Raw genomic sequence first — 27,733 nt, forward strand, 5'->3', positions numbered from 1 at the left:
GGTCCATCACCTAAGAACATTAGTAAACACTAGTCTCAGAGAGTGGGTGGGGTCATATGAGCATGCAAAAGAGACAGCCTTAGCAAGTTTTTTTTTCTCCAGTGTCAAATTACCTGAAGGTAGCCCATATATTATATTTTCTAGGACTACAAACTATTTGTCATATACTGTACAATTAAGATTTCCTATTTTTGGAAATATTATTTTTACAACTATTTTATTTAAAAAAAAATACTGTGTGGGAACTAGCTTATGTGTACACTCACACTGAGAATAAAGTGAGAATACACATACATCTGACAAATATACAAATAACAAGTACTGCAACAAACCCAAACAACACATCAGGAGTCAACAACTTTATGTCAGTTTTGCCAGATTGGATGTATGCTGCACTCTACAGCAGCTTTATCCATACATTTTTAATACCCTTTACTGAACAAAGCAATACACTCTAGATGCAAGTCAAATACATGTATCAAGTGCTATTTTTTTTATATATATCTTGCTTGGATAGAATTGTGTAAACAATGCCACAAATACTTTGGAAGTAAAATAATTGATTGTCCTATTGTCAAAAGACAATTATAGTATTATTACATTTTGAAGTACAGTAGTTCATTGGCAGTAAAAAAAAAAAAAAAAAAAAGCATGGCACAAGGAAGAGACAAATGTCCTCAAAATTTCAGGATCCTTTTTTGCCTTAGTAGACAAAATGTAAAAAGTCTGCACACAGTCTTAAAACCTGTAAAAAAAAAAAAAGTGTCCAATGCAGCAATAATGAACACTGATGGTTATACAATGCTACGTTGCCTTGACAGCTGTGGACTCTTCTGAAGGAAGTACTGAGACCAAAACTTTGTGTCTGGGGAATTTGGCTTTGCCAGAAGCAGAAGGAAGTAAGTTTTTCTCACTTTGGGCAGAATCGTCAGGGTTTGTAAGCATGCAAGAAGAACAAGCTGAAAGTTCTATATTTTGGAGAAAATGCACTGGAGAGGAAGGGGAATCTATAGCACTTCCATCGGAAGAAACTGGGCTGCTGCAGCGTCCTTCTCCTTGTAGGTACCGAATGCACTTCTTTTTCCTCCTAAGAACAGTAAATAGTTATATGTAAATAAACAGTCACATGATCAGTGTATAAATCAATGTTGCACAGGGTCTATTACAATAGAAACTACAATAGCCTGACTGTTTAATGCTAACCATACACAGATGGTCACATAACATAACTATGAAAGTATTTATCATTAACTGTACAAGTCTTCCTGCAAGTCCGAAAATGTATTTTGTTTTAGAATTTTAAATATGATTCCCACAAAATGTGAACACTTCTATGCAGAGTGTCATTAAAAAATATGTTGTATATTGGAAAAAACTTAACTAAACCTTTTTCCTACAACAATCTCAAAAGCTTATCAATTAAGTTAGCCTGGCTGAATTGTAGAGTCAGTGTAGACAAGTAAAACAAGCATTGTTAGATGCTTCTGATTGCAAATATCATAGTGCCAAGAACAGATTTATTATTATTATTATACAGCATTTATATAGCGCCAAAGGGTTTGCTCAGCGCTGTACAATAGCAAGGGGGACAGAACATGAGACAAGACTGTAACAATACAATACACGAGGGGTTCGAGGGCCCTGCTCTTTCGAGCTTACAATCTAGGAGGGATATAACCAGATATTATTACAGATATTTCTCGAGCTCCTAAAACAGTCATATTCAGTATGAATTACAGTATATGTGCTAGGCATTTTTTTTTAATGAAAGTTCTATTTTAGCTCCTTTTCAGGTTTTCTCAATAGGAATGGGTAACCCGGGGCACCTACAGGGGGTGAGATAGTTCCAACGGGAATTTCATTGAATACAGCCTCTATGATTGGCTATTCTGCCTCAAGTTTTATATTTTTACAAGATTCGGGATTTCCTGCACGTTCCTAAAAATAATGTAGCTACAGGTGTCCCACATTCCGTATTCTCCATTACCTAGAATATTGTTTTAGCTCTCTACACCCAGAACTCCATCTGTATCAATCAAGTTGGCACACTTACTAGATATTGCTGACCTGGTATAATGAAATACAGGTCAATATTGGTGGATATTATATGTAAAGTGTGCAAGATTTTGGAGCAGCTGCTAAAGGATATAAAATAGGACACAGTAGTGTAAACTTGATACTTTTTATATTCTACCCTTCAAAAACATTTAAAATATAGACCCTTTAGGTCTGGTTCACACTAGCCCACACAATTTTCTCCACACTGCACATCACAACAATATTGTGGTGTGAATGGGGCACATAACATTTTTTTTTCTATGTCCTACTGGTGATCTGCATTTATCCAGTATGGAAAATGCAGGTCACTGCATATAATGTGAACGAGACCTTAACATTGTAAGTTTATATTTGTGTGCTTGCTGCATATGTAAAGAATTTGGTAAAAATCAGACTTGATCCTTACAAATCATTAGTCCTCATGTATACATGAGAAATTGATCTGGAAAGTATAAAACTTAAGTAGAACTATAGGCAAAACTTTTTTTCCATTTTGGATAGAGCAATCCCTGTCATATTTTTTTTTTGCCATCTGTGTCCCATTGGGGAGATTTACCTTCACTTCCTACTGTATATCATAGCCAATGCCAGGAAGTGAGAGGAAATTCCTGCAAATTAAGGGAATCCCTAGGTCACCAGAACTAGTGTCCCCATTGGATAATTTCTCCTCTATTACTTTTCTGGGGACAACCCAAAATTTGGGATTTCCTTTTACTTTTAATGATAATGGCAAACAGGAAAAATACAGGGTGAATCTCCCCAACGAGAAGGAACAGACTTCAATAAAACTTGACCAGTGTTCTAATCTCTCTTCACTCTATCCAAAACTAAAAAAAAAAACAAAAAAAACAAACAAAAAACAAAATTGCCTTTTCTTATACTTTAACCACTTGCTGTCCTTAAGCCACATAAATACAGCCTCCAGAGCAAGCGGTTTTACCAGGTTTAAGGTTAAAATGATCCTTGCATTGTTGTTTTTTTGAGCCAGTGGTTGGCTTTTTTGCAAAAGCGATTCAAGGGGCTCTATAGCCCCCCTTAGACCTTTGCCATTTCCGGGCTCTCGCATTGTAAATGGTTATGCCAGCTGGCCACAGAATAAATGGAGGAACCTCTATACCTCCATCTCCTCTGAAACTGGAAGTTACTAAGTCCTCTTCACATCCAGCTTCATAGTGTTGTGTTCCCCTGGCTGGTTTAGCCAGGGAAGCAGATGATCAAACAGATCTCTGTTTGATCAGCTGCCTTGAAGGGCAGAGGAGAAATCAGGGGTCTGTAGAAGACCATAAAGATGCACACATACAGTGCATCCATAAAGTATTCACAGCGCTTAACTTTTGCCACATTTTGTTATGTTATAGCTTTATTCCAAAATGGATTAAATTCATTTTTTTCTCAACATTCTACAAACAATACCCCGTAATGACAATGTGAAAGAAGTTTTGTTTTGAAATCTTTGCAATTTATTAAAAATAAACGTGCATAAGTATTCACAGCCTTTGCTCAATACTTTGTTGAAACACCTTTAGCACCAATGACAGCCTCAAGTAATTTGAGTATGATGCTACAAGCTTGGCACACCTATTTTTGGGCAACTTCTCCCTTTCTTCTTTGCATTATTCTCAAGCTCCATCAGGTTGGATGGGGAGCATCAGTGCACAGCCATTTTCAGATCTCTCCACAGATGTTCAAATCGGGTTTAAGTCTGGGCTCTGGCTGGGCCACTCCAGGACATTCACAGAGTTGGCTCATAGCCACTCCTTTGTTATGTGGGCTGTGTGCTTAGGGTTGTTGTCCTGTTGAAAGATGAACCGTCGCCCCAATATAAGGGATCAGAGTGATCTGGAACAGGTTTTCATTAAGGATGTCTCTGTACATTGCTGCATTCATCTTTCCTTTGATCCGATAGTCTCCCAGTTCCTGCTGCTGAAAAACATCCCCACAGCATGATGCTGCCACCACCATGCTTCACTGTAGGGATGGTATTGGCAAGGTGGCGAGCGGTGCCTGGTTTTCATCTGACATGATACTTGGCATTCAGGCCACAGAGTTCAATCTTTGAAGGTGCGGCGCTGATAGATATAGCATAGGGTCTATATGCTCATGTGTATCTTAAATGATCAGAAAACACACTATGATGTATAACAGAAATAGTATAACAGAAATGGTAATAATTATGAAATAAAATAGATATAAATGTAATGTCCAGACAAACAGACGCAGGATCTTGCATAGAAGCTACTAAGCCCAGGATCCCACGGTAAAAATGCGCACTCACCGGACACGCTAAATAAAAGCGCATATGTAGTATGACCCCTGGGAATCACTCATCAAGCGGGTACAGTGGATATCCAGGAGCAGGCAATCTTGGTGAATTGGACAGCATCCAGATCCAGAGATCCCCTTTAGATCAAATGAATAGAAGGCGAGGAACTCCCTCCGGTGGCCAAAATAAGTATGGTATCCTGAAAATTAATTAGCTCCAAATAGGAGCCAAAAAAACTCCATAGTGTAGTATGATGAGTAAAAACATTTATTCCAAAATTATATATATATTCCCAAATGTTAGAAAACACTGATCAGTGAATGGTGTAATAAAATGGTAAACTGACCAAAAGTAATATGGCCGCCGGGCCTCCTCGTGGCTCCGGGCGGCTTAAAATGTCACGCTCTGCTGGCTCCTCCTAAGGCCTTTCGTGCTCCAGCACATCATCAGAGGGGAGGCCTCCCCTCTGATGATGTGCTGGAGCACGAAAGGCCTTAGGAGGAGCCAGCAGAGCGTGACATTTTAAGCCGCCCGGAGCCACGAGGAGGCCCGGCGGCCATATTACTTTTGGTCAGTTTACCATTTTATTACACCATTCACTGATCAGTGTTTTCTAACATTTGGGAATATATATATAATTTTGGAATAAATGTTTTTACTCATCATACTACACTATGGAGTTTTTTTGGCTCCTATTTGGAGCTAATTAATTTTCAGGATACCATACTTATTTTGGCCACCGGAGGGAGTTCCTCGCCTTCTATTCATTTGATCTAAAGGGGATCTCTGGATCTGGATGCTGTCCAATTCACCAAGATTGCCTGCTCCTGGATATCCACTGTACCCGCTTGATGAGTGATTCCCAGGGGTCATACTACATATGCGCTTTTATTTAGCGTGTCCGGTGAGTGCGCATTTTTACCGTGGGATCCTGGGCTTAGTAGCTTCTATGCAAGATCCTGCGTCTGTTTGTCTGGACATTACATTTATATCTATTTTATTTATTTTATGTTCATAATTATTACCATTTCTGTTATACTATTTCTGTTATACATCATAGTGTGTTTTCTGATCATTTAAGATACACATGAGCATATAGACCCTATGCTATATCTATCAGCGCCGCACCTTTTATATATTTTCTGTGTATGTTTGAAGGTTTTGCTGGGATTGCCTTTGGGTGCATTGGCTGCTGTTGAGAGAGCGCTCACTTTTCATATATATTTTTAGAGTTCAATCTTTGTTTCATTAGACCAGAGAGCTTTGTTTCTCATGGTCTGAGAGTCCTCAGGTGCCTTTTGGCAAACTCCAGGCGGGCTACCATTTGCCTTTTACTGAGGAGTGGCTTCTATCTGGCCACTCTACCATACAGGCCTGATTGGTGGAGTGCTGCAGAGATGGTTGTTCTTCTGGAAGGTTCTCCTCTCTCCACAGAAAAACGCTGGAGCTCTTTCAGAGTGACCATCGGGTGCTTGGTTACCTCCCTGGCTAAGGCCATTCTCCCTCAATCGCTTATTTTGGCCAGGCGGCGCGGTCTAGGAAAATTCCTGGTGGTTCCAAACTTCTTCCATTTAAGGATGATGGAGGCCACTGTGCTCATTGGGACTTTCAATGCTGCAGAAATGTTTCTGTTCCCTTCCCCAGATCTGTGCCTTGATACAATCCTGTCTCGCAGGTCTATGGACAATTCCTTGGACTTCATGGCTTGCTTTGTGGTCTGACATGCACTGTTAACTGTGGGACCTTATATAGACAGGTTTATGCCTTTCATAATCATGTACAATCAACTGAATTTCCCACAGGTGGACTCCTATCAAGTTGTGGAAACATCTCAAGGATGATCAGTGGGAACAGGATGCACTAGAGCTTAATTTTGAGTGTCATGGCAAAGGTTGTGAATATTTATGTACATGTGTTTTTTGGAATAATCCAGTAACATAACAAAATGTGGCAAAAGTTAAGCACTGTGAACACTTTCTGGATGCACTGTATGTAAACAATGCATCGTACATGCCATACCTCACATATGTGACTGCACCACATATGTAAGGTATGACTGGAAAAATGTCACAGTGAGCGCAATAATTATAGCACCAGGGCTCATGTTTAACTGGTAACCTGTAATGGCTTTTAAAGCATCACCTATGGATAATTTTAGGTACTGTAGTTTGTCGCTATTTCACAGGCATGCACAATTTTAAATCTTGACATGTTTGGTATCTATTTACTTGATTCAACATCATCTTATATTTTACCCAAAAATTGGGTATTATATTGTGGTTGTGTGTACTGAAACTCATTTAAGTCTGTTTTCCCCTGAAAATTTGTATTTGAAAAATGGCTGTGCAAATATTGAGAGGCATAAAATACGACAACCACCATTTTATTCTTCAGGATCTTTGCTTTTAGTACAGCTGAAAGAACCTTGCAGTGGACAGTGGCATCTGGGAGGCCCACCTGATCAACCTGATAAAACTTGGAGAAAGTATTAACCAAAGCCCAGGTAGTGGCCTTACAAAGCTGGGCAACAGATGTTTGATGTCAGAGAGCCAAGTAAATCCCCAGTGATTTGGTGAAGAGAGTATGTAAAAGGTACTGGAGGCACCCTATCTTTCAGCGCATAAGCCCTTGCAAAGAGTGGTCTAAACCACCTAGCAATAGTAGGCTTGGAAGCAGGGTGTTTTTTATGACACCCTGTCAGCAATACAAATAAATAAAAGTATCAATAATATCAATCAAATAAAAGTCGTGGATGTCAGATAGACCCTGACCATGTCCAGAGAGTGGAGAACAATTTGGTTTGCCTTGTACTGCAAAAATGCAGAAAATGATATAGAAAATATTTCCCCATGCAGCTACCCAACACCACCAATAACCTGTTTGTAGAGCTAGCCCCCACCAAAAAGCATACATTTGTGCTCAAAAGTTTGCACACCCTGTCAGAAATCGTGAAATTTTGGCATTGATATTGAAAATATGACTGATCATGTTAAAAAAAGTCTTTTATTTAAGGATAATTATCATATTATGTAGTTGTTTGGCTCCTATTTAAATCATAACAGAAATCACCCAAATGGCTCTGATCAAAAGTTTACATACCCTGGAATGTTTGGCCTTGGTAAAGACACACAAAGTGACACACACAGGTTTAAATGGCAATTAAATGTTAATTTCCCACATCTGTGGTTTTTTTAATTGTAATTAGTGTCTGTGTAAAAATACTCAATGAGTTTGTTAGCGCTCACGTGGATGCACTGAGCAGGCTAGATACTGAGCAACGGGGAGCAGAAAAGAGTTGTCAAAAGACCTGCGTAACAAGGTAATGAACTTTATAAAGATGGAAATGGATATAAAAAGATATCCAAAGCCTTGAATATGCCAGTCAGTACTGTCCACTCACTCATTAAGAAGTGAAAAATTCAGGGATCTCTTGATACCAAGCCAAGGTCAGGTAGACAAAGAGAGATTGCAGCCACAACTGCCAGAACTGTTTAGGATACAAAGAAAAACCCACAGGTAGCTTCAGGAGAAATACAGGCTGCTCTGAAAAAAAGACGGTGTGGTTGTTTCCAGGAGCACAATACGACAATACTGGAACAAAAATGAGCTGCATGGTCGAGTTGCCTTTACTACACCAATGCCAGGAAAAGCCTAGTTATAATATGCCTGACAACACCTTGACAAACCTCACAGCTTCTGGCACACTGGAATCTGGAGTGATGAGACCAAAAATAGAGCTTTATGGTCACAACCATAGCTGACAGGTTCAGAGAGGGGTCAACAAGGCCTATAGCCATAAAAATACCATCCCCACTGTGTAGCATGGTGATAGCTCACTGATGTTTTGGAGGTCTGCGAGCTCTAAAGGCACGGGGGATCTTGTGAAAATGGATGGCAAGATCAATGCATCATCTGTTTGGTAAATACTGGCAAATTTGTATTCTTCTGCACAAGAGCTGTGCGTGGGATGCTCTTGGACTTTCCAGAATGACAATGACCCTAAGCACAAGACCAAGTTGACCCTCCAGTAGTTACAGCAAAAAATGGTGAATGTTGTGGCGTGGCCATCAGTCTCCTGACCTTATTATCATCAAGCCATTCTGGGGAGATCTCAAACGTGTGGTTCATGCAAGACGACCAAAAGAATTTCCATGATCTGGAGGCATTTTGATGAATGCGCAGCTATGCCAATAGTAGGCCTCAGACAACCAACACAAAAAACTGCATACTGTCATTGATGCTAAAGGGGGCAATACACAGTATTAAGAACTAAGGATATGCAGACTTTCGAACAGGGGTTATTTCATTTACTTGTAATGTTTTGTTTTAGGATTGTAACATACTGTTATGACCTACAGTTGAATATGAATTCCATACAAAATAAAATAAATGTGTTTTGCCTGCCCACTCATGCTTAAAAACGGTACTGTACAATATATTAACAATTCTCAAAGGGTATGCAAACTTTTGCACACAACTGTATCACTTGTACCCTAAAGCGGAGTTCCACTCACCCTGTCAAAAAATAACAGTCAGCAGCAACAAAAACTGTAGCTGCTGACTTTTAAAAAACAGCCACTTACCTGTCCCTCGGTGTGTGTCCCGCAGCCCGTTTCACTGGCTGTCCTGTATTCAAGGAGACCGGCATCTTCAGTGTGGGCACCTGGCTGTGATAGCTTGTGGCTTCACAGCAGAGTACCCACTGCGCATGCACGAGTAGCACTGCGCTTCATGAATGATCCTGTAGTCTTCTGGGACCTGTCACGTGTCCCAAAAAAACTACAGGGAGGGAGGACACCTTCTGCTTCCGATCGCCTAGGCGGAAGTGGAAGCGGGTACTTCTTAAATTCGGGTAACCGCCCCCCAAAGGTGCCAATCCGTAATGGGCAGCAGTCCTTAAAGCGGAACTTCCCCTTTTGGGTGGAGCTCCGCTTTATGACTAATTTATATACAAAAAAGTGTAATGCTCCACTTTTAGTGATTAAATCAGGATGTGAATATATATGTACCAAAAATGACTAATATTTACATCATATATAAATCACTTGAACATTCATGATCCAAAATTGGTGAAAAAAAACCCCCACTTTAAACGGCACTCTATCCAGCAGCATCACAAACTTATGTGCTCCAATAATGTGTGCTTATGAGCTATTAAGAAATAATTTAAGTAAAGCGCTGAGCAAACTGTTGGTGGTATATAAATCCTGTATAATAATAATAATAAGTGTCCACAGAAATCAAAGCAATCATACAGTCAGGTCCATAAATATTGGGACATCGACACAATTCTAACATTTTTGGCTCTATACACCACCACAATGGATTTGAAATGAAACGAACAAGATGTGCTTTAACTGCAGACTGTCAGCTTTAATTTGAGGGTATTTACATTCAAATCAGGTGAACGGTGTAGGAATTACAACAGTTTGCATATGTGCCTCCCACTTGTTAAGGGACCAAAAGTAATGGGACAATTGGCTTCTCAGCTGTTCCATGGCCAGGTGTGTGTTATTCCCTCATTATCCCAATTACAATGAGCAGATAAAAGGTCCAGAGTTCATTTCAAGTGTGCTATTTGCATTTGGAATCTGTTGCTGTCAACTCTCAAGATCAGATCCAAAGAGCTGTCACTATCAGTGAAGCAAGCCATCATTAGGCTGAAAAAACAAAACAAGCCCATCAGAGAGATAGCAAAAACATTAGGCGTGGCCAAAATAACTGTTTGGAACATTTTTAAAAAGAAGGAACGCACCGGTGAGCTCAGCAACACCAAAAGACCCGGAAGACCAAAGAAAACAACTGTGGTGGATGACCGAAGAATTCTTTCCCTGGTGAAGAAAACACCTTTCACAACAGTTGGCCAGATCAAGAACACTCTCCAGGAGGTAGGTGTATGTGTGTCAAAGTCAACAATCAAGAGAAGACTTCACCAGAGTGAATACAGAGGGTTCACCACAAGATGTAAACCATTGGCGAGCCTCAAAAACAGGAAGGCCAGATTAGAGTTTTCCAAACAATATCTAAAAAAGCCTTCACAGTTCTGGAACAACATCCTATGGACAGATGAGACCAAGATCAACTTGTACCAGAGTGATGGGAAGAGAAGAGTATGGAGAAGGAAAGGAACTGCTCATGATCCTAAGCATACCACCTCATCAGTGAAGCATGGTGGTGGTAGTGTCATGGCGTGGGCATGTATGGCTGCCAATGGAACTGGTTCTCTTGTATTTATTGATGATGTGACTGCTGACAAAAGCAGCAGGATGAATTCTGAAGTGTTTCGGGAATATTATCTGCTCATATTCAGCCAAATGCTTCAGAACTCAATGGACGCCGCTTCACAGTGCAGATGGACAATGACCCAAAGCATACTGCAAAAGCAACCAAAGAGTTTTTTAAGGGAAAGAAGTGGAATGTTATGCAATGGCCAAGTCAATCACCTGACCTGAATCCGAATGAGCATGCTTTTTACTTGCTGAAGACAAAGCTGAAGGGAAAATGCCCCAAGAACAAGCAGGAACTGAAGACAGTTGCAGTAGAGGCCTGGCAGAGCATCACCAGGGATGAAACCCAGCGTCTGGTGATGTCTATGCGTTCCAGACTTCAGGTTGTAATTGACTGCAAAGGATTTGCAACCAATTATTAAAAAGTGAAAGTTTGATTTATGATTATTATTCTGTCCCATTACTTTTGGTCCCTTAAGAAGTGGGAGGCACATATGCAAACTGTTGTAATTCCTACACCGTTCACCTGATTTGGATGTAAATACCCTCAAATTAAAGATGTCAGTCTGCAGTTAAAGCACATCTTGTTTGTTTCATTTCAAATCCATTGTGGTGGTGTATAGAGCCAAAAATGTTAGAATTGTGTAGATGTCCCAATATTTATGGACCTGACTGTAAATATTCATCTAAAGTGCACTTCATTGTCACCCTGTAATCACCACACATGCAAAAAATGCGCTCCCTTTCAGAATTTGATATACATATATAGTGTGTGTTTTCCTCAAATTAGTTGATGCAAAAATGAATACACCCCACAACAAAAACTACTACATCTAGTATTTTGTATGACCTCCATAATTTGTAAGGACAGCACCAAGTCTTCTAGGCATGGAATGAACAAGTTGGTGACATATTGCAACATCTATTTTTTCAATTATTCAACAACAACCTCTTTTAGGCTTCATGTACACAGGACACTTCTGAACAATGGAAACTGACTGCTGGAAAACATAGGTTAAAAAACGTATGTTTAGCTGTGTTTGCATAACACGTTTATGCGCGTTTGCGTTTAGAAGCATTTTTTAAAGATAAGCACAGGAGAACCTCTTAAATGCCCAGAATGCACTGAAAAGTGGTAAATTATTAACGATTTCAGACTGTTTCAGAGAAATACAGAGAGTAGAAGCAGAGACAGCAGTATGTGTTGAAATTAGCTTAGGCGTGAGTTACTCATTAACATTTCTTTTGTTTCCAAAGGTGGGAAAGGTGTCTGGTGGAGTGAGTCATTAAGGCCACCTGGAAGGGGGTCTTTATGAGGAATTTGAGATGTTAATGACCATTCACACATCTTTTGTTTCCAAGGGTGGGAGAGGTCTGAGGTGTGAATTGGTCATTACAATGTGTGACAAGTTTGGAAGGAACATCCTGTGTTCAGTGTTTTGTTCATCTGAGTACATTGAAAACGCTTTGCATGCAATTTTCATGATGGACTACATTGGGAACTGGAAGAGTTAAAAAAAAAAATTTTCAGACACGAACGCTTATAATCGCAATTTTCCGTGTTTACAAGCATTTTGCGTTTGAAACGCTGATAAAATTGACTGCTGAACGCAAGTTTTCTGCGTAAAAAAAAAAAAACGACTGTATACTCAAATGCCTTTTAACGACTGTAAACGAAAATGTGTACACGGACACATAGGAAAACATTAGGGTGAGTTCAGGGGCTGCTGACAAAAAAGCTGAACAGCTCCTAAACGCTAGTTTATCAACTGCAGTGTGCATAAGCCCTTAGAGCCTGGATGTTGGATGGAGAGTGATGCTCAACTTGTCTCTTCAGAATTTCCCATAGGTGTTCGATTGGGTTCAGATCAGGAGACATACTTGGCCACTGAATCACTTTCACCCTGTTCTTCTTCAGAAAATGCAACAGTGGCCTTAGATGTGTGTTTTGGATCATTGCCATGCTGGAAAAGTACACGACAACCAAGGACACGGAGTGATGGTAGCATCTTCTCTTTCCATATAGAGCAGCACATCTGTGAATTCATGATACCATCAATGAAATGCAGCTCCCCAACACCAGCAGCACTCATGTAGCCCCACAGAAGGACACTGCCACCACCATGTTTCACTGTAGGCACCATGCATTTTTCTTTGTAATCCTCACCTTTGCACCGCCATACAGTTTTGAAGCCATCAATTCCAAAAACATTTATCTTGGTCTCATCACTCCAGCTTATAGAGTCCTATTAGTCTTCTTTTTCAGCATGGGCCCTGGCAAATTCTAGGTGGGCTTTTTTGTGCATGGGCTTTAGGAGAGGCTTTCTTCATGGACGACACCCATGCATGCCATTCCTCTGCAGTGTATGCCGTATTGTGTCACGGGAAACAATCACCTTAGTTTAGCCCTACTACTTTAGCTAGCTGCAGTGAACTTGCATGGTGATTTTATTCAACCCATCTCATCAGAAGATGCTCCTGTCGAGATGTTAACTTCAGTGGACGGCCTGAACGTCTCTGTGAGATGGTTGCAGTTCCATATTTGGTAAATTTTTGTATCACTCTTGCTACAGTATTCTGACTGATAAGTAAAGCTTTGCTGATCTTCTTGTATCCTTCACCTTTCTTGTGTAAAGAAATTTTTTTTTTCTCAGGGCTTGTGACATTTCTCTTCCATGTGGTGCCATTGCGGACACCTGCTTAATGAATAATTAGACTCACCTGTAGTTGAATTCTTGTTAATTAGGATTAGTATAGTATCCCATAGAAAATGTTTTTCTGAAAAGAAAGTAAAGGTTTTCTGACAAATCAGTTGGGGTGTACTCATCTATGCTGAGCACTGTATATACAGTTGTGTTCAACATCATAGCAGTCAGACATCACTAATCTGATCAATCACTGTAGTAGAATAATAGAAATCCAACAGACCCAACAGTCATGACATGCATGCTGTTGATTCTGTGTAATTGAATCACTAATTGAAAGGGGCATGTTCAAAATAATAGCAGTGTGGAGTTCTATTAGTGAGGTCATTCATTCTTTGAAAGACAGGTGGCAATTATTGCCCTTATTTAAAGAAGGAAGGCAGCAAATGTTGTACATGCTGGTTACAGTGCATTTCTCTTTGAAATTCTGAGGAAAATGGGTCGTTCCAGACATTGTTCAGAAGAACAGCGTACCTTGATTAAAAGGTTGATTGGAGAGGGGAAAACATATAAAGAAGTGCAGAAAATGATAGGCTGCTCAGCTAAAATGATCGCAAATGCTTTAAAATGTCAATCAAAACCTGAAAGACGTGGAAGAAAGCGAAAAACTACCATTCGAATGGATAGAAGAATAGCCAAAATGGCAAGGACTAAACCAACAATCAGCTCCAGGAAGATCAAAGAAAGTCTAAAGTTACCTGTGAGTACTGTTACAATTAGAAGACGCCTATGTGAAGCCAAGCTATCTGCAAGAAGCCCCCGCAAAGTCCCACTGTTGAAAAAAAGACGTGCTGAAGAGGTTACAATTTGCCAAAGAGCACTTGACTGGCCTAAAGAGAAATGGCGCAACATTTTGTGGACTGATGAAAGTAAGATTGTTCTTTTTAAGTCTAGTGGCCACAGACAGTTTGTCAGATGACCCCCAAACTCTGAATTCAAGCCACAGTACACTGTGAAGACAGTGAAGCATGGTTGCGCAAGCATCATGATATGGGGATGTTTCTCATACTACGGTGTTGGGCCTATTTATCGCATACAAGGGATCATGGATCAGTTTGAATACATCAGAATACTTGAATAGGTCATGCTGCCTTATGCTGAAGAGAAAATGCCCTTGAAATGGGTGTTCCAACAAGACAACGACCCCAAACACACCAGTAAACGTGCAACATCTTGGTTCCAGACCAAAAAGATTGACGTTATGGAGTGGCCAGCCCAATCCCTGGATCTTAATCCAATAGAAAACTTGTGGGGTGACATCAAAAATGCAATTTCTGAGGCAAAACCAAGAAATAGAGAACTGTGGAATGTAGTCAAATCATCCTGGCCTGGAATACCTGTTCACAGGTGCCAGAAGTTGGTTGACTCCATGCAACACAGATGTACAGCAGTTCTCAGAAACAGTGCTTATACAACTAAATATTAATTAAGTGATTCAAAGGAAAGCAAAATCTTCAAACATTTCAGTTTATATAGTGAATGTTTGAGTTTGTAAAGAAGAATACAAACACTGCTATTTTTATGAACAGTCTAATATTCACTTTTCTTCAATTTTTTTTTAGAGCAACACAAATTTGATATATTTTTCTTCATGTTTTGATTTGGAATAGAATGTGTAGTGTTCCCAATGCATTTGTGTGTATGGAAATAAAAGCTATTAGAAGGATTTTGAGCTTTATTCACTTTTTTCAACATACTGCTATTATTTTGAACACAACTGTGTGTATGTGTGTGTATATATATATATATATATATATATATATATACACACACACATATATACACACACACACAGTATCTCACAGAAGTGAGTACACCCCTCACATTTTTTCAATATTTTATTATATCTTTTCATGTGACAACACTGAAGAAATTACACTTTGCTACAATGTAAAGTAGTGAGTGTACAGCTTGTAGAACAGTGTAAATTTGCCTTGCCCTCAAAATAACTCAGCACACAGCCATTAATGCCTAAACCGCTAGCAACAAAAGTGAGTACACCCCTAAGTGAAAATGTCCAAATTGGGCCCATTTAGCCATTTGCCCTCCCCGGGGTTATGTGACTCAGTGTTACAAGGTCTCAGGTGTAAATGGGGAGCAGGTCTGTTAAATTTGGTGTGATCACTCTCACTCTCTCATACTGGTCACTGGAAGTTCAACATGGCACCTCATGGCAAAGAACTCTCTGAGAATCTGAAAAAAAGAATTGTTGTTCTACATAAAGATGGCCTAGGCTATAAGAAGATTGCCAAGACCCTGAGACTGAGCTGCAGCACAGTGGCCAACACCATACAGCAGTTTAACAGGACAGGTTCAACTCGGAATAGGCCTCGCCATGGTTGAACAAAGAAGTTGAGTGCACGTGCTCAGCATCATATCCAGAGGTTGTCTTTAGGAAATCGACATGAGTGGTGCCAGCATTGCTGCAGAAGTTGAAGGGGTGGGGGGGTCAGCCTGTCAGTGCTCAGACCATACGCCGCACACTGCATCAAATTGGTCTGCATGGCTGTCATCCCAGAAGGACGCCTCTCCTAAAGATGATGCAGAAGAAAGCCCGCAAAGAGTTTGCTGAAGACAAGCAGACTAAGGACATGGATTATTGGAACCATGTCCTGTGGTCTGATCAGACCAAGATAAACTTATTTGGTTCAGATGGTGTCAAGCGTGTGGGGGCAACCAGGTGAGGAGTACAAAGACAAGTGTGTCTTGCCTACAGTCAAGCATGGTGGTGGGAGTGTTATGGTCTGGGGCTGCATGAGTGCTGCTGGCACTGGGGAGCTACAATTCATTAAGGGAACCATGAATGCCAACATGTACTGTGACATACTGATGCACAGCCTGATCCCCTCCCTTCAGAGATTGGGCTGCAGGGCAGTATTCCAACATGATAATGACCGCAAACACACCTCCAAGACTGCCTTGCTAAAGAAGCTGAGGGTAAAGGTGATGGACTGGCCAAGCATGTCTCCAGACCTAAACCCTATTCAGCATCTGTGGGGCATCCTCAAATGGAAGTTGGAGAAGCGCAAGGTCTCGAACATCCACCAGCTGTGTGATGTCGTCATCGAGGAGTGGAAGAGGACTCCAGTGGCAACCTGTGAAGCTCTGGTGAACTCCATGCCTAAGAGGGTTAAGGCAGTGCTGGAAAATAATGGTGGCCACACAAAATATTGACAATTTGGGCCCAATTTGGAAATTTTACTTAGAGGTGTATTCACTTATGTTGCCAGCGGTTCAGACATTAATGGCTGTGTGTTGAGTTTTTTTTTGAGGGGACAGCAAATTTACACTGTTATAGAAGCTGTACACTCACTACTTTACCTTTACATTGTAGCAAAGTGTCATTTCTGCAGTGTCACATGAAAAGATATAAAATATTTACAAAAATGTGAGAGGTGTACTCACTTCTGTGAGATACGGATATATATATATATATATATATATATATACACACACAGTGGGGCAAAAAAGTATTTAGTCACCAATTGTGCAAGTTCTCCCACTTAAAAAGATGAGAGAGGCCTGTAATTGGCATCATAGGTAGACCTCAACTATGAGAGACAAAATGAGAAAACAAATCCAGACAATCACATTGGCTGATTTGGAAAGAATTTATTTGCAAATTATGGTGGAAAATAAGTATTTGGTCACCTACAAACAAGCAAGATTTCTGGCTCTCACAGACCTGTACCTTCTTCATTAAGAGGCTCCTCTGTCCTGCACTCATTACCTGTATCAATGGCACCTGTTTGAACTTGTTATCAGTATAAAAGACACCTGTCCACAACCTCAAACAGTCGCACTCCAAACTCCACTATGGTGAAGACCAAAGAGCTGTCGAAGGACACCAGAAACAAAATTGTAGACTTGCACCAGGCTGGGAAGACTGAATCTGCAATAGGCAAGCAGCTTGGTGTGAACAAATCAACTGTGGGAGCAATAATTAGAAAATGGAAGACATACAAGACCACTGATAATCTCCCTCGATCTTGGGCTGCACGCAAGATCTCACCCCATGGGGTCAAAATGATCACAAGAACAGTGAGCAAAAATCCGAGGACCACACGGGGGGGGGGGGGGGGACGGACCTAGTGAATGCCCTGCAGAGAGCTGGGACCAACGTAACAAAGGCTACCATCAGTAACACACTATGCCACCAGGGACTCAGATCCTGCAGTGCCAGACGTGTCCCCCTGCTTAAGTCAGTACATGTCCGGCCCGTCTGAAGTTTGCTAGAGAACAATAACAATACAATGCAAAGCATGAGGGGATTGAGGGCCCTGCTCTTTCGAGCTTACAATCTAGGAGGGAGGGGATGGTGGCACAGGAGGAGATAGCTGTGGGGGATGGAGTGGTAGAAAGAGTGGAGGAGGTCGGCAAGTTAGCAGGGGGTGGGGTAGACTTCCCTGAAGAGATGGGTTTTCAGGGTGCGCCTAAAGGAGAGGAGAGTAGGTGATAATCTGATGGGTTGGGGCAGGGAGTTCCAGAGGATGGGTGACACCCTGGAGAAGTCCTGGAGGCGGGCATGGGAGGAGGAGACCAGGGAATTAGAGAGAAGGAGGTCTTGTGAGGAGCGGAGCGGAGTGTGCGTGCTGGGTGGTACTTGGATATTAAGTCAGTGATGTAGTTCGGGGCAGTGTGGTTGACGGCTTTGTACGTCAGTGTTAGGATTTTGAATTTGATCCGTTGCGCAATCGGAAGCCAGTGGAGGGATTGGCAGAGGGGGGTGGCGGAGATGGAGCGGTTGGAAAGGTGAATGAGTCTGGCTGCCGTATTGAGGATCGACTGAAGCAGGGATAGCCAGCGGCGAGGCAGGCCAGTGAGGAGGGAGTTGCAGTAGTCGAGTCGTGATATGATGAGGGAGTGGTTGAGCTGTTTAGTGGTTTCTGAGGTTAGGAACGTGCGGATTTTGGCGATGTTGCGGAGGTGGAGTCTGCACAAGCTTGTTAAAGATTTGACTTGGGGCTGGAAGGATAGGTTGGAGTCCAGAATGACACCAAGTACTCTGGCCTGCGGGGCGGGTTTGATGGTGGCGTTGTTGGACATGATGGAGAAGTCAATGGGGGGTGGTGTCTGGGCTGGGGGGAAGACAAGAAACTCAGTCTTGGAGAGGTTCAGTTTAAGGAAGTGGAGCGACATCCAGTCAGATATGTCGCTCAGTAGGTGTGTGATTCGGGCGGAGACTGAGGTGGTGAGGTGGGGGGTCGAGAGATAAATTTGTGTGTCGTCGGCATATAGGTGGTAGTTGAAGCCGTGAGAGTGTATGAGTTGGCCAAGGGAGGAGGTGCAGATGGAGAAGAGAAGGGGCCCAAGGACGGAGCCTTGAGGGACCCCAACAGAGAGGGGGAGTGAGGGGGAGGTGGTAGCATTATAGGTAACGCTGAAAGAGCGTTGTGACAGGTAGTATGAGAGCCAGGAGAGAGCAGAATCTCTGAGGCCGAGGGAGTGTAGTCTTTTGAGGAGGAGGGGGTGGTCGACTGTGTCGAAGGCCGCAGAGAGGTCAAGGAGTAGGAGCACTGAATAGTGGCCATTAGCTTTGGGGGTTAGCAGGTCGTTGGAGAGTTTGAGTAAGGCAGTTTCGGTGGAGTGTAGGGGACGGAAGCCGGACTGTAGGGGATCGAGGAGGTTGTTGTCGTTGAGGTGAGAGCTTAGGCGGGTGTAGGCTAGGCGCTCGAGGAGTTTGGATGTGAATGGGAGCAGGGAGATGGGTCTGAGGTTGTTCGGGTCATTGGAGTCCAGGGAGGGCTTTTTAAGTATGGGGTGATGTGTGCATGTTTCAGAGGGGAGGGGAAAGTGCTGGAGGAGAGGGAGAGATTAAAGATGTGGGTGAGGGAGTGTAGGATGGAGGGGGAGGGAGGTCATAGGAGTTGTGAGGGGATAGGGTCAAGGGGGCAGGTGGTGAGGCGGGCATCAGAGAGGATCTTGGAGACTTCCTGATGGTAGTAAGGTCTAAGGTGTGAAGTGTTTGGGGGGCTTCAGTATGAGGAATGTGGGGTGGGGTGGAAGTGGAGGTCCGAGCAGTGGTGGGGCCGTGGGAGAGGGGTGTTGAGGGGGTAGCTGAGTGAGGGGGAACGGGGTTGGAGGGAGTTTGAGCAACGAAGAAGTCCCTGCGGGTTATGTCGAGGGAGAGGGGGGATGAGGGGGTAGCTGTGTGAGAGGGGACAGGTTGAGAGGGCGTGTGAGTTGCGGCGATGTCCTTGTGAATTGTGTCAATCTTGTTTTTGAAGTGATTGGCAATCTCAAGGGCAGTGAGTGAGGTGCTGGGTGGAGGTGGGGGTGGTGAGAGTAGAGAGTTGAAGGTGGAGAAGAGTCAGCGAGGATTGGAGGAGAGGGCCTTGATGAGGGGAGAGTTGAAGATTTTATAGTATGAATATCCTTGCACGACTGGGAAAAGAGATCATTTAGTGTATGATGGATTTTGAACACTGGGTTCTTGTTTATAGTAATACCCTGGCGACTGGAAGAGAGGATTGGAGGAGAGGGCCTTGATGAGGGGAGAATTGAAGATTTTATAGTATGAATATCCTTGCATGACTGGGAAAAGAAATCATTTAGTGTATGATGGATTTTGAACGCTGGGTTCTTGTTTATAGTAATACCCTGGCGACTGGAAATTTACTTATTTTGTATAATTTTGTATTTTGTGTATTCTATAGATATTTGGGGTGACAGTGATCATAGGTTTACCCTAGGTGTGGATTGTATTATATTGTGATATATGGACTTTGACGTATTTAATTTTAAAGTTTATATGTCTTTTTCTGATTTAAATTTATGTACTGTATACAGCACAACATATATATATTTAAAATGGAGACATTGATGGATGGGTGATTTTGCGTTGAATATTAAATATTAATTAAATAGAGTTTTGGTTTGTGGTGCTCAGCTGCAGTGAAGTTCTGCATTCAAGTAGTGCAGTGCCAAATACAAAAAGATGGCCTGGACAAGAAGAGGGTAAAACCTTCCAGAGCTTAAGTTGTTAAGCACATTGTATTTTAACTAATGCGGTGACTTAGATGAGGATCATATCTCACTTTATGGCAAATAACAGCAGAAAAACTGTTAATTCCAAGGGGTTCACATACTTTTTTGTCATTGTATATTTTACAAAAACCATAACTACAATGACATTTTGGGCTATTGTAACCCAAAAGCTAAAAGCAAACATTAATGCAGATTCATACATTTTTATATGTGGCCCTCTGGAGTCCATGATCACATTTAAAGGACTTTTAAACCATGACCTAAAGACACATCCATGCTTCAACACTGACACCTATCATTTTATCCTATTACCATAGTTCCATCACAAATAAGAGAATGATGATTTCTATTACAGCAGGGATGGACCCAATATACTGGTTACCTGTCTGAATGTTGCACTAGAATAGTAATTATTAAGTACAGCAGGCATTAATACATGATAAGCCATTTTGTTTTAGGTTACTGTATAACTGTTAACACAGCAACAGAAAAGGAAGCCTCTAAAGCAGCCTCTCTCAACCTTTTCAACACAGATGAACCCTTGAAATTAATTTCCAGTCTCAGGGAATCTCTACTAAAAATGACTATGTCTACAACTCATGATACATTAGTTTTATGGTCAGTGGGAAAATGCTCCTTACATTTGTGATCAGTGGGAAGAATGCTTCTTACACTTGTGGTCACGAACCACCCCCTTACAGATATCTAAAAAGATCAATGGTGTCGATAAGAGCTCATTTGATAGGCAGAAATTTCTCATTGCTCAGGGAACCTCTGGAGGAACCCTGCTCTAAAGTGTCTCACTTATGTGCTTCCATTACGCTGCATAACCAATTACAAAACAAAAGTTAAACAGGCCTTGTCCAAACATCAATTCTTTAACATGAATAAAATGAACACTGGTAGACATTCCCATTACTGTATTCAACCTCAAAGTGTGCTTTTCATGAGCAATATAAAATGAAAATTGTGGGCAAACATACATATACTATGATATTGCTAATAATATTACAACAACCACCAACACTACTTTGTAATTGAAAATCACATGTATGCTCAAATTCATAAAAAAAGTACTGTATATATGCATTTTAGGTAACCCCCTCCAAAAAAAAAACACACCCACTTAAACACTGCTATATGTAGAGCTGAAAAATTTGGTCCTGATCTACAAAGAAACCCCAAAAACTAACTTATTGTGCAACTCCAATGTATTTGGTCAATATATTTAAACCATTTTTGAATGTTTACAAGTGTAATAACTGTTTTTAAAGTCTTCAATTTTACAAACATTTAATACAGGGTACTTCTTTGATACAGTATTTGCAGCGCATACTAACTTGATTATACAAACTTGATGGCTGGAGGTCATAGGAAATATAAAATATAAACAATATGGTAAGTAAGGTCATATCAAGGTGAGCTTTCCTTCTCAGATATTTGACACTCACCTTGACATGCTAAAATGGAGGGACTGGTATAATAGTACACTCATGTACATTTCATTAGGGATAATGTTTGCGTTTGCTGGTATCACTGAGTGTTTGAGATTCACACTATGAAAAAGCATGGGGGGGGGGGGGTAGAGTGCAGCTATCATTGAATTGGAAGCTGTTGCTGGGAAAGCATATAAACAGTTGACAAACTGGATATAGGGAGAGATTAGTGTCAGTTAGGTAGGTGTACTTTGGTTCTAATCTCCTGCTCTCCTGGAGGTTTTAGGCTATCACTTTATTTTGTGCTTAATTACAGGTCTGTGGTCACTTACAGCTGCTGTCCCACCGATAGCAACATTTTTGCCATTGCAAGGCTTCCCTTAAAAAAAAAAAAAAAGGGGGGGGGGGTCTTTTGTTTCAGAGCTTGGCATTTGTGTTTTTTTTTTATTATTTATATTAGGGGGTATGCTGGTTTTCATTTTATGTTGGGTCTTTATTTTCAAGAACTGCTTTTTTTTTGCTGCAAGGCCTCTCCAAAAAAAAAAAAGTGGGCTTTTGTTCCAGGAGTGGTATTTTGTGTTTTTCATTTATTTTGTATGTTTTTTTTTTACAATATGTTCATAGGAAATTTTTTAAGTTTGAGTTGCTCAAAGTGAAGCATTCATTTCTTACTCGTTCACCGTCTGTTCTTAGAGCCTTGTTTTGTTTGTAGTATTGTTTGAAAGAAAAAAGCTGCAAGAACAGTGTGTACCAAAACCACCTCCCAATATAGAATTCCCATTCACCAATTCTGATAAAAATTAGGTATACATCAGTTAGGCCTGCTATGCCTACTGAAATGGTCCTGCCGGTGGCCAATTTTACAATACTGCGTTTTTTTTTTTAAGTCTTGTAGTAAAACACCTGCCTATGCTCAGCAAGCTGTGTAATGAGGGACACCTGAGTGGGCCTGCTTCCCAGTTGGGCTGTGTGTGTCCATGCTACCCCCTGCTTTCTCTTCACAGGGTTTGACTTATAGCAGCAGGAGACAGGATAGCACTGGATTGGTGGAGAAGGCAAGCCCCCGTTGCACAACAACAAGAAGAAGGTTTTGCAGGGAACGCATTATGGTGAAAAAACATTTACACTTCACAACTGCTTTAAATACATTTTTGGCCACTTCTCCCTCATTCAAGAACATTCTGTTGCTGACCAAATTTTACACTGCTGTGTCATTTGTAGTCTCTTCATTCTTACGGAGAGCTTGATAGAACCTTTCATTCATCCGTCCATCCAAAACACTTGTGTGTTGGATATAAAAAAAATTGATAGCAGCTTAGCTTTACAAGAGAGTCAACAATCTACAAATGGGCAGAGTAATGTGAAATCTTCAATTTTAAAAATAAACGCATGATACAAAGTGCATTCATGGCACAGGATTCAGAGAGAATTATATGTATTCTAAAAAGAGAACATAACAACAAAAGTTGTTTGCTGTAAGCAAACCCTGTGTGGCACTATCGAAAAGGAAGGTAGAATTTTAGGTACAAGTCACTTTATTGACTCAATCATAGTGTTAGATTTTCAGCTTGTGCTATTGAATGCTGCAGACATTTTTTAAATCCAAAAAGTAGGTTAGAATGGTAAGGATATAGAACTCCCTTGTACAATCAGTGGTAAGTGTTGATAATTTTAAATAGGCATCTTCGCAAATACAATATACAGAGATATGGGAAGTGGTAGAGACATAAATGCTCACACACACTCACACAGGTCAAACTGGATGGATTGATGTCTTTATTCAACCTTGCCAACTATGAACTATGTTGGAGCCTCAAAATCATATGAAAGGTAACCTAGGAAGCTACCTGCTGTCTGCTTCTAGACATAATATTATTTAGCAGAATTATCTGACAGAGAGGGCCAAACTAAAAAAGAGGAACATAATACTACTATACTTTCATTTTAGGACAGAATTTTTATCAATTTAAATATTACCAATTAAATAATACCAAGCAAACATACATCTCTGGTGGGTTTTTAGGCATAATTAGTCATGTGATCAGATTATACTGAATGTATTTGGAATGCTTGATCTATATCTTTGGGAACATTAAGCAGATAAAAGGAAGGTCTGACCACTATATGAATTCCAGCCTTTCAAGAGTCACCTATTATGTTGGATTATTTTTAGGTTTATAACATTGGTAGTAGAGCCTGTTATGGATCCATAATCCTCTTGATTTGCTAAGTGAAAATGTGTCTTGCATGTTTTTGCACCTTAAGAAGTCGCCAAATTTAGAACTGCTCTCCTTCCCTTGCCCAGCTCAGGAAACACACTACTAAAACTTGATACATACAAAACCCTTGCAATACGCCAAAAAAAAAAAAACTCATCAGGAACACACCTTACTTTTTTCAATCTACTTTGCTCTTTTACTAATGCAGCAGATCACACTGCATGGCATGTGGTTTTTGATGTGCTGCTCTGTGGTTGCACAGTCTGCTACCATTTTAGTGTAATGAAGTGCCATTCAAAATTAAGTGTGAATGAGTCTTTATTCTTAATATACAAGTTCATGCATTAGACTTTTTCTTAAGGTGTGTGTATATATATATATATATATATATATATATATATATATACATACACAGCTGTGTTCAAAATAATAGCAGTGTGTTAAAAAAAGTGAATAAAGCTCAAAATCCTTCCAGGCCAGGATGATTGGACTACATTCCACAGTTCTCTATTTCTTGGTTTTGCCTCAGAAACTGCATGACCTCTTCAAGTATTCTGATGTATTCAAACTGATCCATGATTACTGGTATGCGATAAATAGGCCCAACACCGCAGTATGAGAAACATCCCCATATCATGATGCTTGCGCAACCATGCTTCACTGTCTTCACAGTGTACTGTGGCTTGAATTCAGTGTTTGGGGGTCGTCTGACAAACTGTCTCCGGCCACCAGACCCAAAAAGAACAATCTTACTTTCATCAGTCCACAAAATGTTGCACCATTTCTCTTTAGGCCAATGTGCTCTTTGGCAAATTGTAACCTCTTCAGCACGTCTTTTTTTCAACAGTGGGACTTTGCGGGGGCTTCTTGCAGATAGCTTGGCTTCACATAGGCGTCTTCTAATTGTAACAGTACTCACAGGTAACTTTAGACCTTCTTTGATCTTCCTAGAGCCGATTGTTGGCTGAGTCCTTGCCATTGTGGCTATTCTTCTATCCATTCGAATGGTAGTTTTTCGCTTTCTTCCACGTCTTTCAGGCTTTGGTTGCCATTTTAAAGCATTTGCAATCATTTTAGCTGAGCAGCCTATCATTTTCTGCACTTCTTTATATGTTTTCCCCTCTCCAATCAACTTTTTAATCAAGGTACGCTGTTCTTCTGAACAATGTCTGGAACGACCCATTTTCCTCAGAATTTCTGAGAGAAATGCACTGTAACCAGCATGTACAACATTTGCTGCCTTCCTTCCTTAAATAAGGGCAATAATGTTTTTCAAAGAATGAATGACCTCACTAATAGAACTCCACAATGCTATTATTTTGAATATGCCCCTTTCAATTAGTGATTCAATTACACAGAATCAGCAGCATGCATGTCATGACTGTTGGGTCTGTTGGATTTCTATTACTCTACTATACCTGCTAGTAAATTATTTGCCATGTAAAATTATTATTTCTACCAAAAACAGTGATTGATCAGGTTAGTGATGTCTGACTGCTATTATTCTGAACACAACTGTATATACATATACACACACACAGAGTACTGTACAAAAAGTCAAGTATTCTTTACAGGATTTTCTTTACACCTACCTATTTGTGAAAACTTTAATAGTTTTTTTTTATCAATTAACAAAATGGAAAGTAAATGAACAGAAGAGAAATCCAAACCAAATCAAAAATTTGGTGTGACCTCACTTTGCCTTCAAAACAGCATCAATTCTTTTAGGTACACTTGCGCACAGTTTTTGAAGGAACTCGGCAGATAGGTTGTTCCAAATATCTTGGAGAACGAACTACAGATCCTATGTGGATGTAGGCTGCCTTAAATCCTTCTGTCTCTTCATGTAATCCCAGGCAGAATTGATGATGTTAAGACCAGGGCTCTGTGGGAGCCAAACCATTACTTTCAGGACTCCTTGTTGTTCTTTACACTGAATAGAATTCAATACAATGTTTGGGCTCATTGTCCTGCTGCAGAATACATTTACCGCCACTCACATGCCACTCTGATGGTATGGTATGATGTATAAGTATCTGCCTTTATGTCTCAGCAATGATTAATTAATCCTGACCATATCTCAACTCCATTTGTGGAAATTCAGCCCCAAACTTGCAAAAAACATCTACAATGCTTCACCGTTGCCTGCAGACACTCATTATTGCACTACTCTCCAGCCCTTAACAAACTGCCTTTTGCTACAGTTAAAAATTAAAAATTTTGATTCATCAGTCCAGAGCACTGGCTGACATTTTTCTGCACTGCAGTTACTATGTTTTCATGCATAGTTGATTCACTTAGCCTTGTTTCCATTTCCTATACATGAAAACATAGGAACTGGGGTGCAGCAAAATGACAGCAGGTGCTATGGACTGATGAGTCAAAATTTTAAATATTTGGCTGTAGCAAAAAGGCATTTTGTTTGTGAAGGGCTGGAGAGTTATACAATTGTCTGCAGGTAGCATGCAAGGCTGCCATGACTAGAAACATAGAAAAGTGACAGCAGAAAAAGACTGAGTGGTCCATCGAGTCTGCCCGTTTTTTTTTGTTTTTTTTATTTGCTTACTCTTTTTGTCTGAGTATAGATCTATGCTTGTCCTAAGCATGTTTGAAGCTATTTACTGTTGACTGGCTCACTGCATTGGACGTTTATTCCAAGCAGAGGTAGTGAGGCAGTGCACTACGTGCACTTTTGTTTCATTAGTTCATAAAATATCTATCTAGTAGAGCTGCGGTTTGCCAAAGTGCTCTTTGGCAAAATTCAGGCATGTGGCAATGTTTTTTTGACGAGCAGCAGCTTCCTCTATGATATTCTGTCATGGGCACCCTGCTTGTTCAAAGACTCATGAACAGGGATGTCTGCCAGTTCAAGTGATGTCTTCAAGCCTTTAGCGGTTACTTATGGGTTATTTTCAACCCTAATGAGGATTCTACATTGTGCCTTGAGAGTCATCTTGGCTGGGCAATCACTTCTGGGAAAGGTAGCCACAGTACTAAACTGATTCTATTTATAAACAATTTGTTTGTTGACCAATGGATACTTAAAATAGTTGTAAAGGTATCTTTTTTTCTTAAAACAACAAACATAGTATTTTAACCTTATACTTTTCACAGAGCAGCTCCAAACCTCATCTTCTGGGATCCCCCCATCAGCACTCCAATCTCCTCTTCTGTGTCTGCCCCCATAGCAAGCTGGGGGATTATGCACAGGTTTGATTCTGAGACGGGCTGTGTGCGCCTATTGACACACACAGCCCAGCATTTGGTTGACAGCAGCAAGAGCCAATGGCTCCTGTTCCTGTCGTCATGCCCTGTAAGGAGAGAGAGAAAGAGCAACGCTGGAATGAGATCAGGCTTAGGTAAGTATTTAAGAGGGGCTGGGGAAAATGGACATTGAAAGGTTTTTTTAACCTTAATACAGAGAATGCATTAAGGTAAAAAAACTGTTTGCCTTTACAACCAATTTAAACATTTAAGATTGCTTTGTATCCCTTTCTAGCCTTATGTAGATCAACCACTCTTGATCATGTCTTCAGAGAGCTCTTTTCAGTGAGGCATAGCTTACATCAGCTGATGCTTCTTAGCAATCTTAAAATATTAGTGTCTTTCATCATTACACACACACTACACCACACATCCAAACTCATTTCATTAATTGGACTCCAGGTGTGCAAACTACTGACTCCAATTAGCTTTCATTGAAGTACTTGTCTAGTGGTTCACTTACTTTTTCCTCCAGCGCTGTGAATATTTAATGAGTTTACTTAATAAAGACACGAGAAAGTAGAATTGTTTGCATGTCATACACTTAAGCATAATGTGTCTATTTTTGTCACTT

The 27,733-nt window shown here is 40.7% G+C and overlaps 1 protein-coding gene across 4 annotated transcripts in view; it reads right to left on the bottom strand.

The window, feature by feature from the left end:
- Positions 1 to 27,733, bottom strand: part of TCF7 (transcription factor 7) — a 411,229-nt gene that overhangs the window by 3,708 nt on the left and 379,788 nt on the right. For 2 of the 4 annotated variants that reach the window (XM_089669955.1, XM_089669954.1), the window contains one exon: positions 345 to 1,087. The exons of 1 other annotated variant lie outside the window; for it this stretch is intronic. In XM_089669955.1, the coding sequence (XP_089526081.1) occupies positions 805 to 1,087 (283 nt within the window). In that variant the 3' untranslated portion in view covers positions 345 to 804. Of the gene's footprint in view, positions 1 to 344; positions 1,088 to 27,733 lie in introns of those variants that run through there. One more of the 4 variants, XM_089669956.1, reaches the window with a different exon arrangement.

The sequence above is a fragment of the Staurois parvus genome, unplaced genomic scaffold (assembly GCF_062004578.1).
Source record: "Staurois parvus isolate SC_StPar_1 unplaced genomic scaffold, SC_StPar_1.0 ptg000085l, whole genome shotgun sequence".
NCBI lineage: Eukaryota > Metazoa > Chordata > Amphibia > Anura > Ranidae > Staurois > Staurois parvus.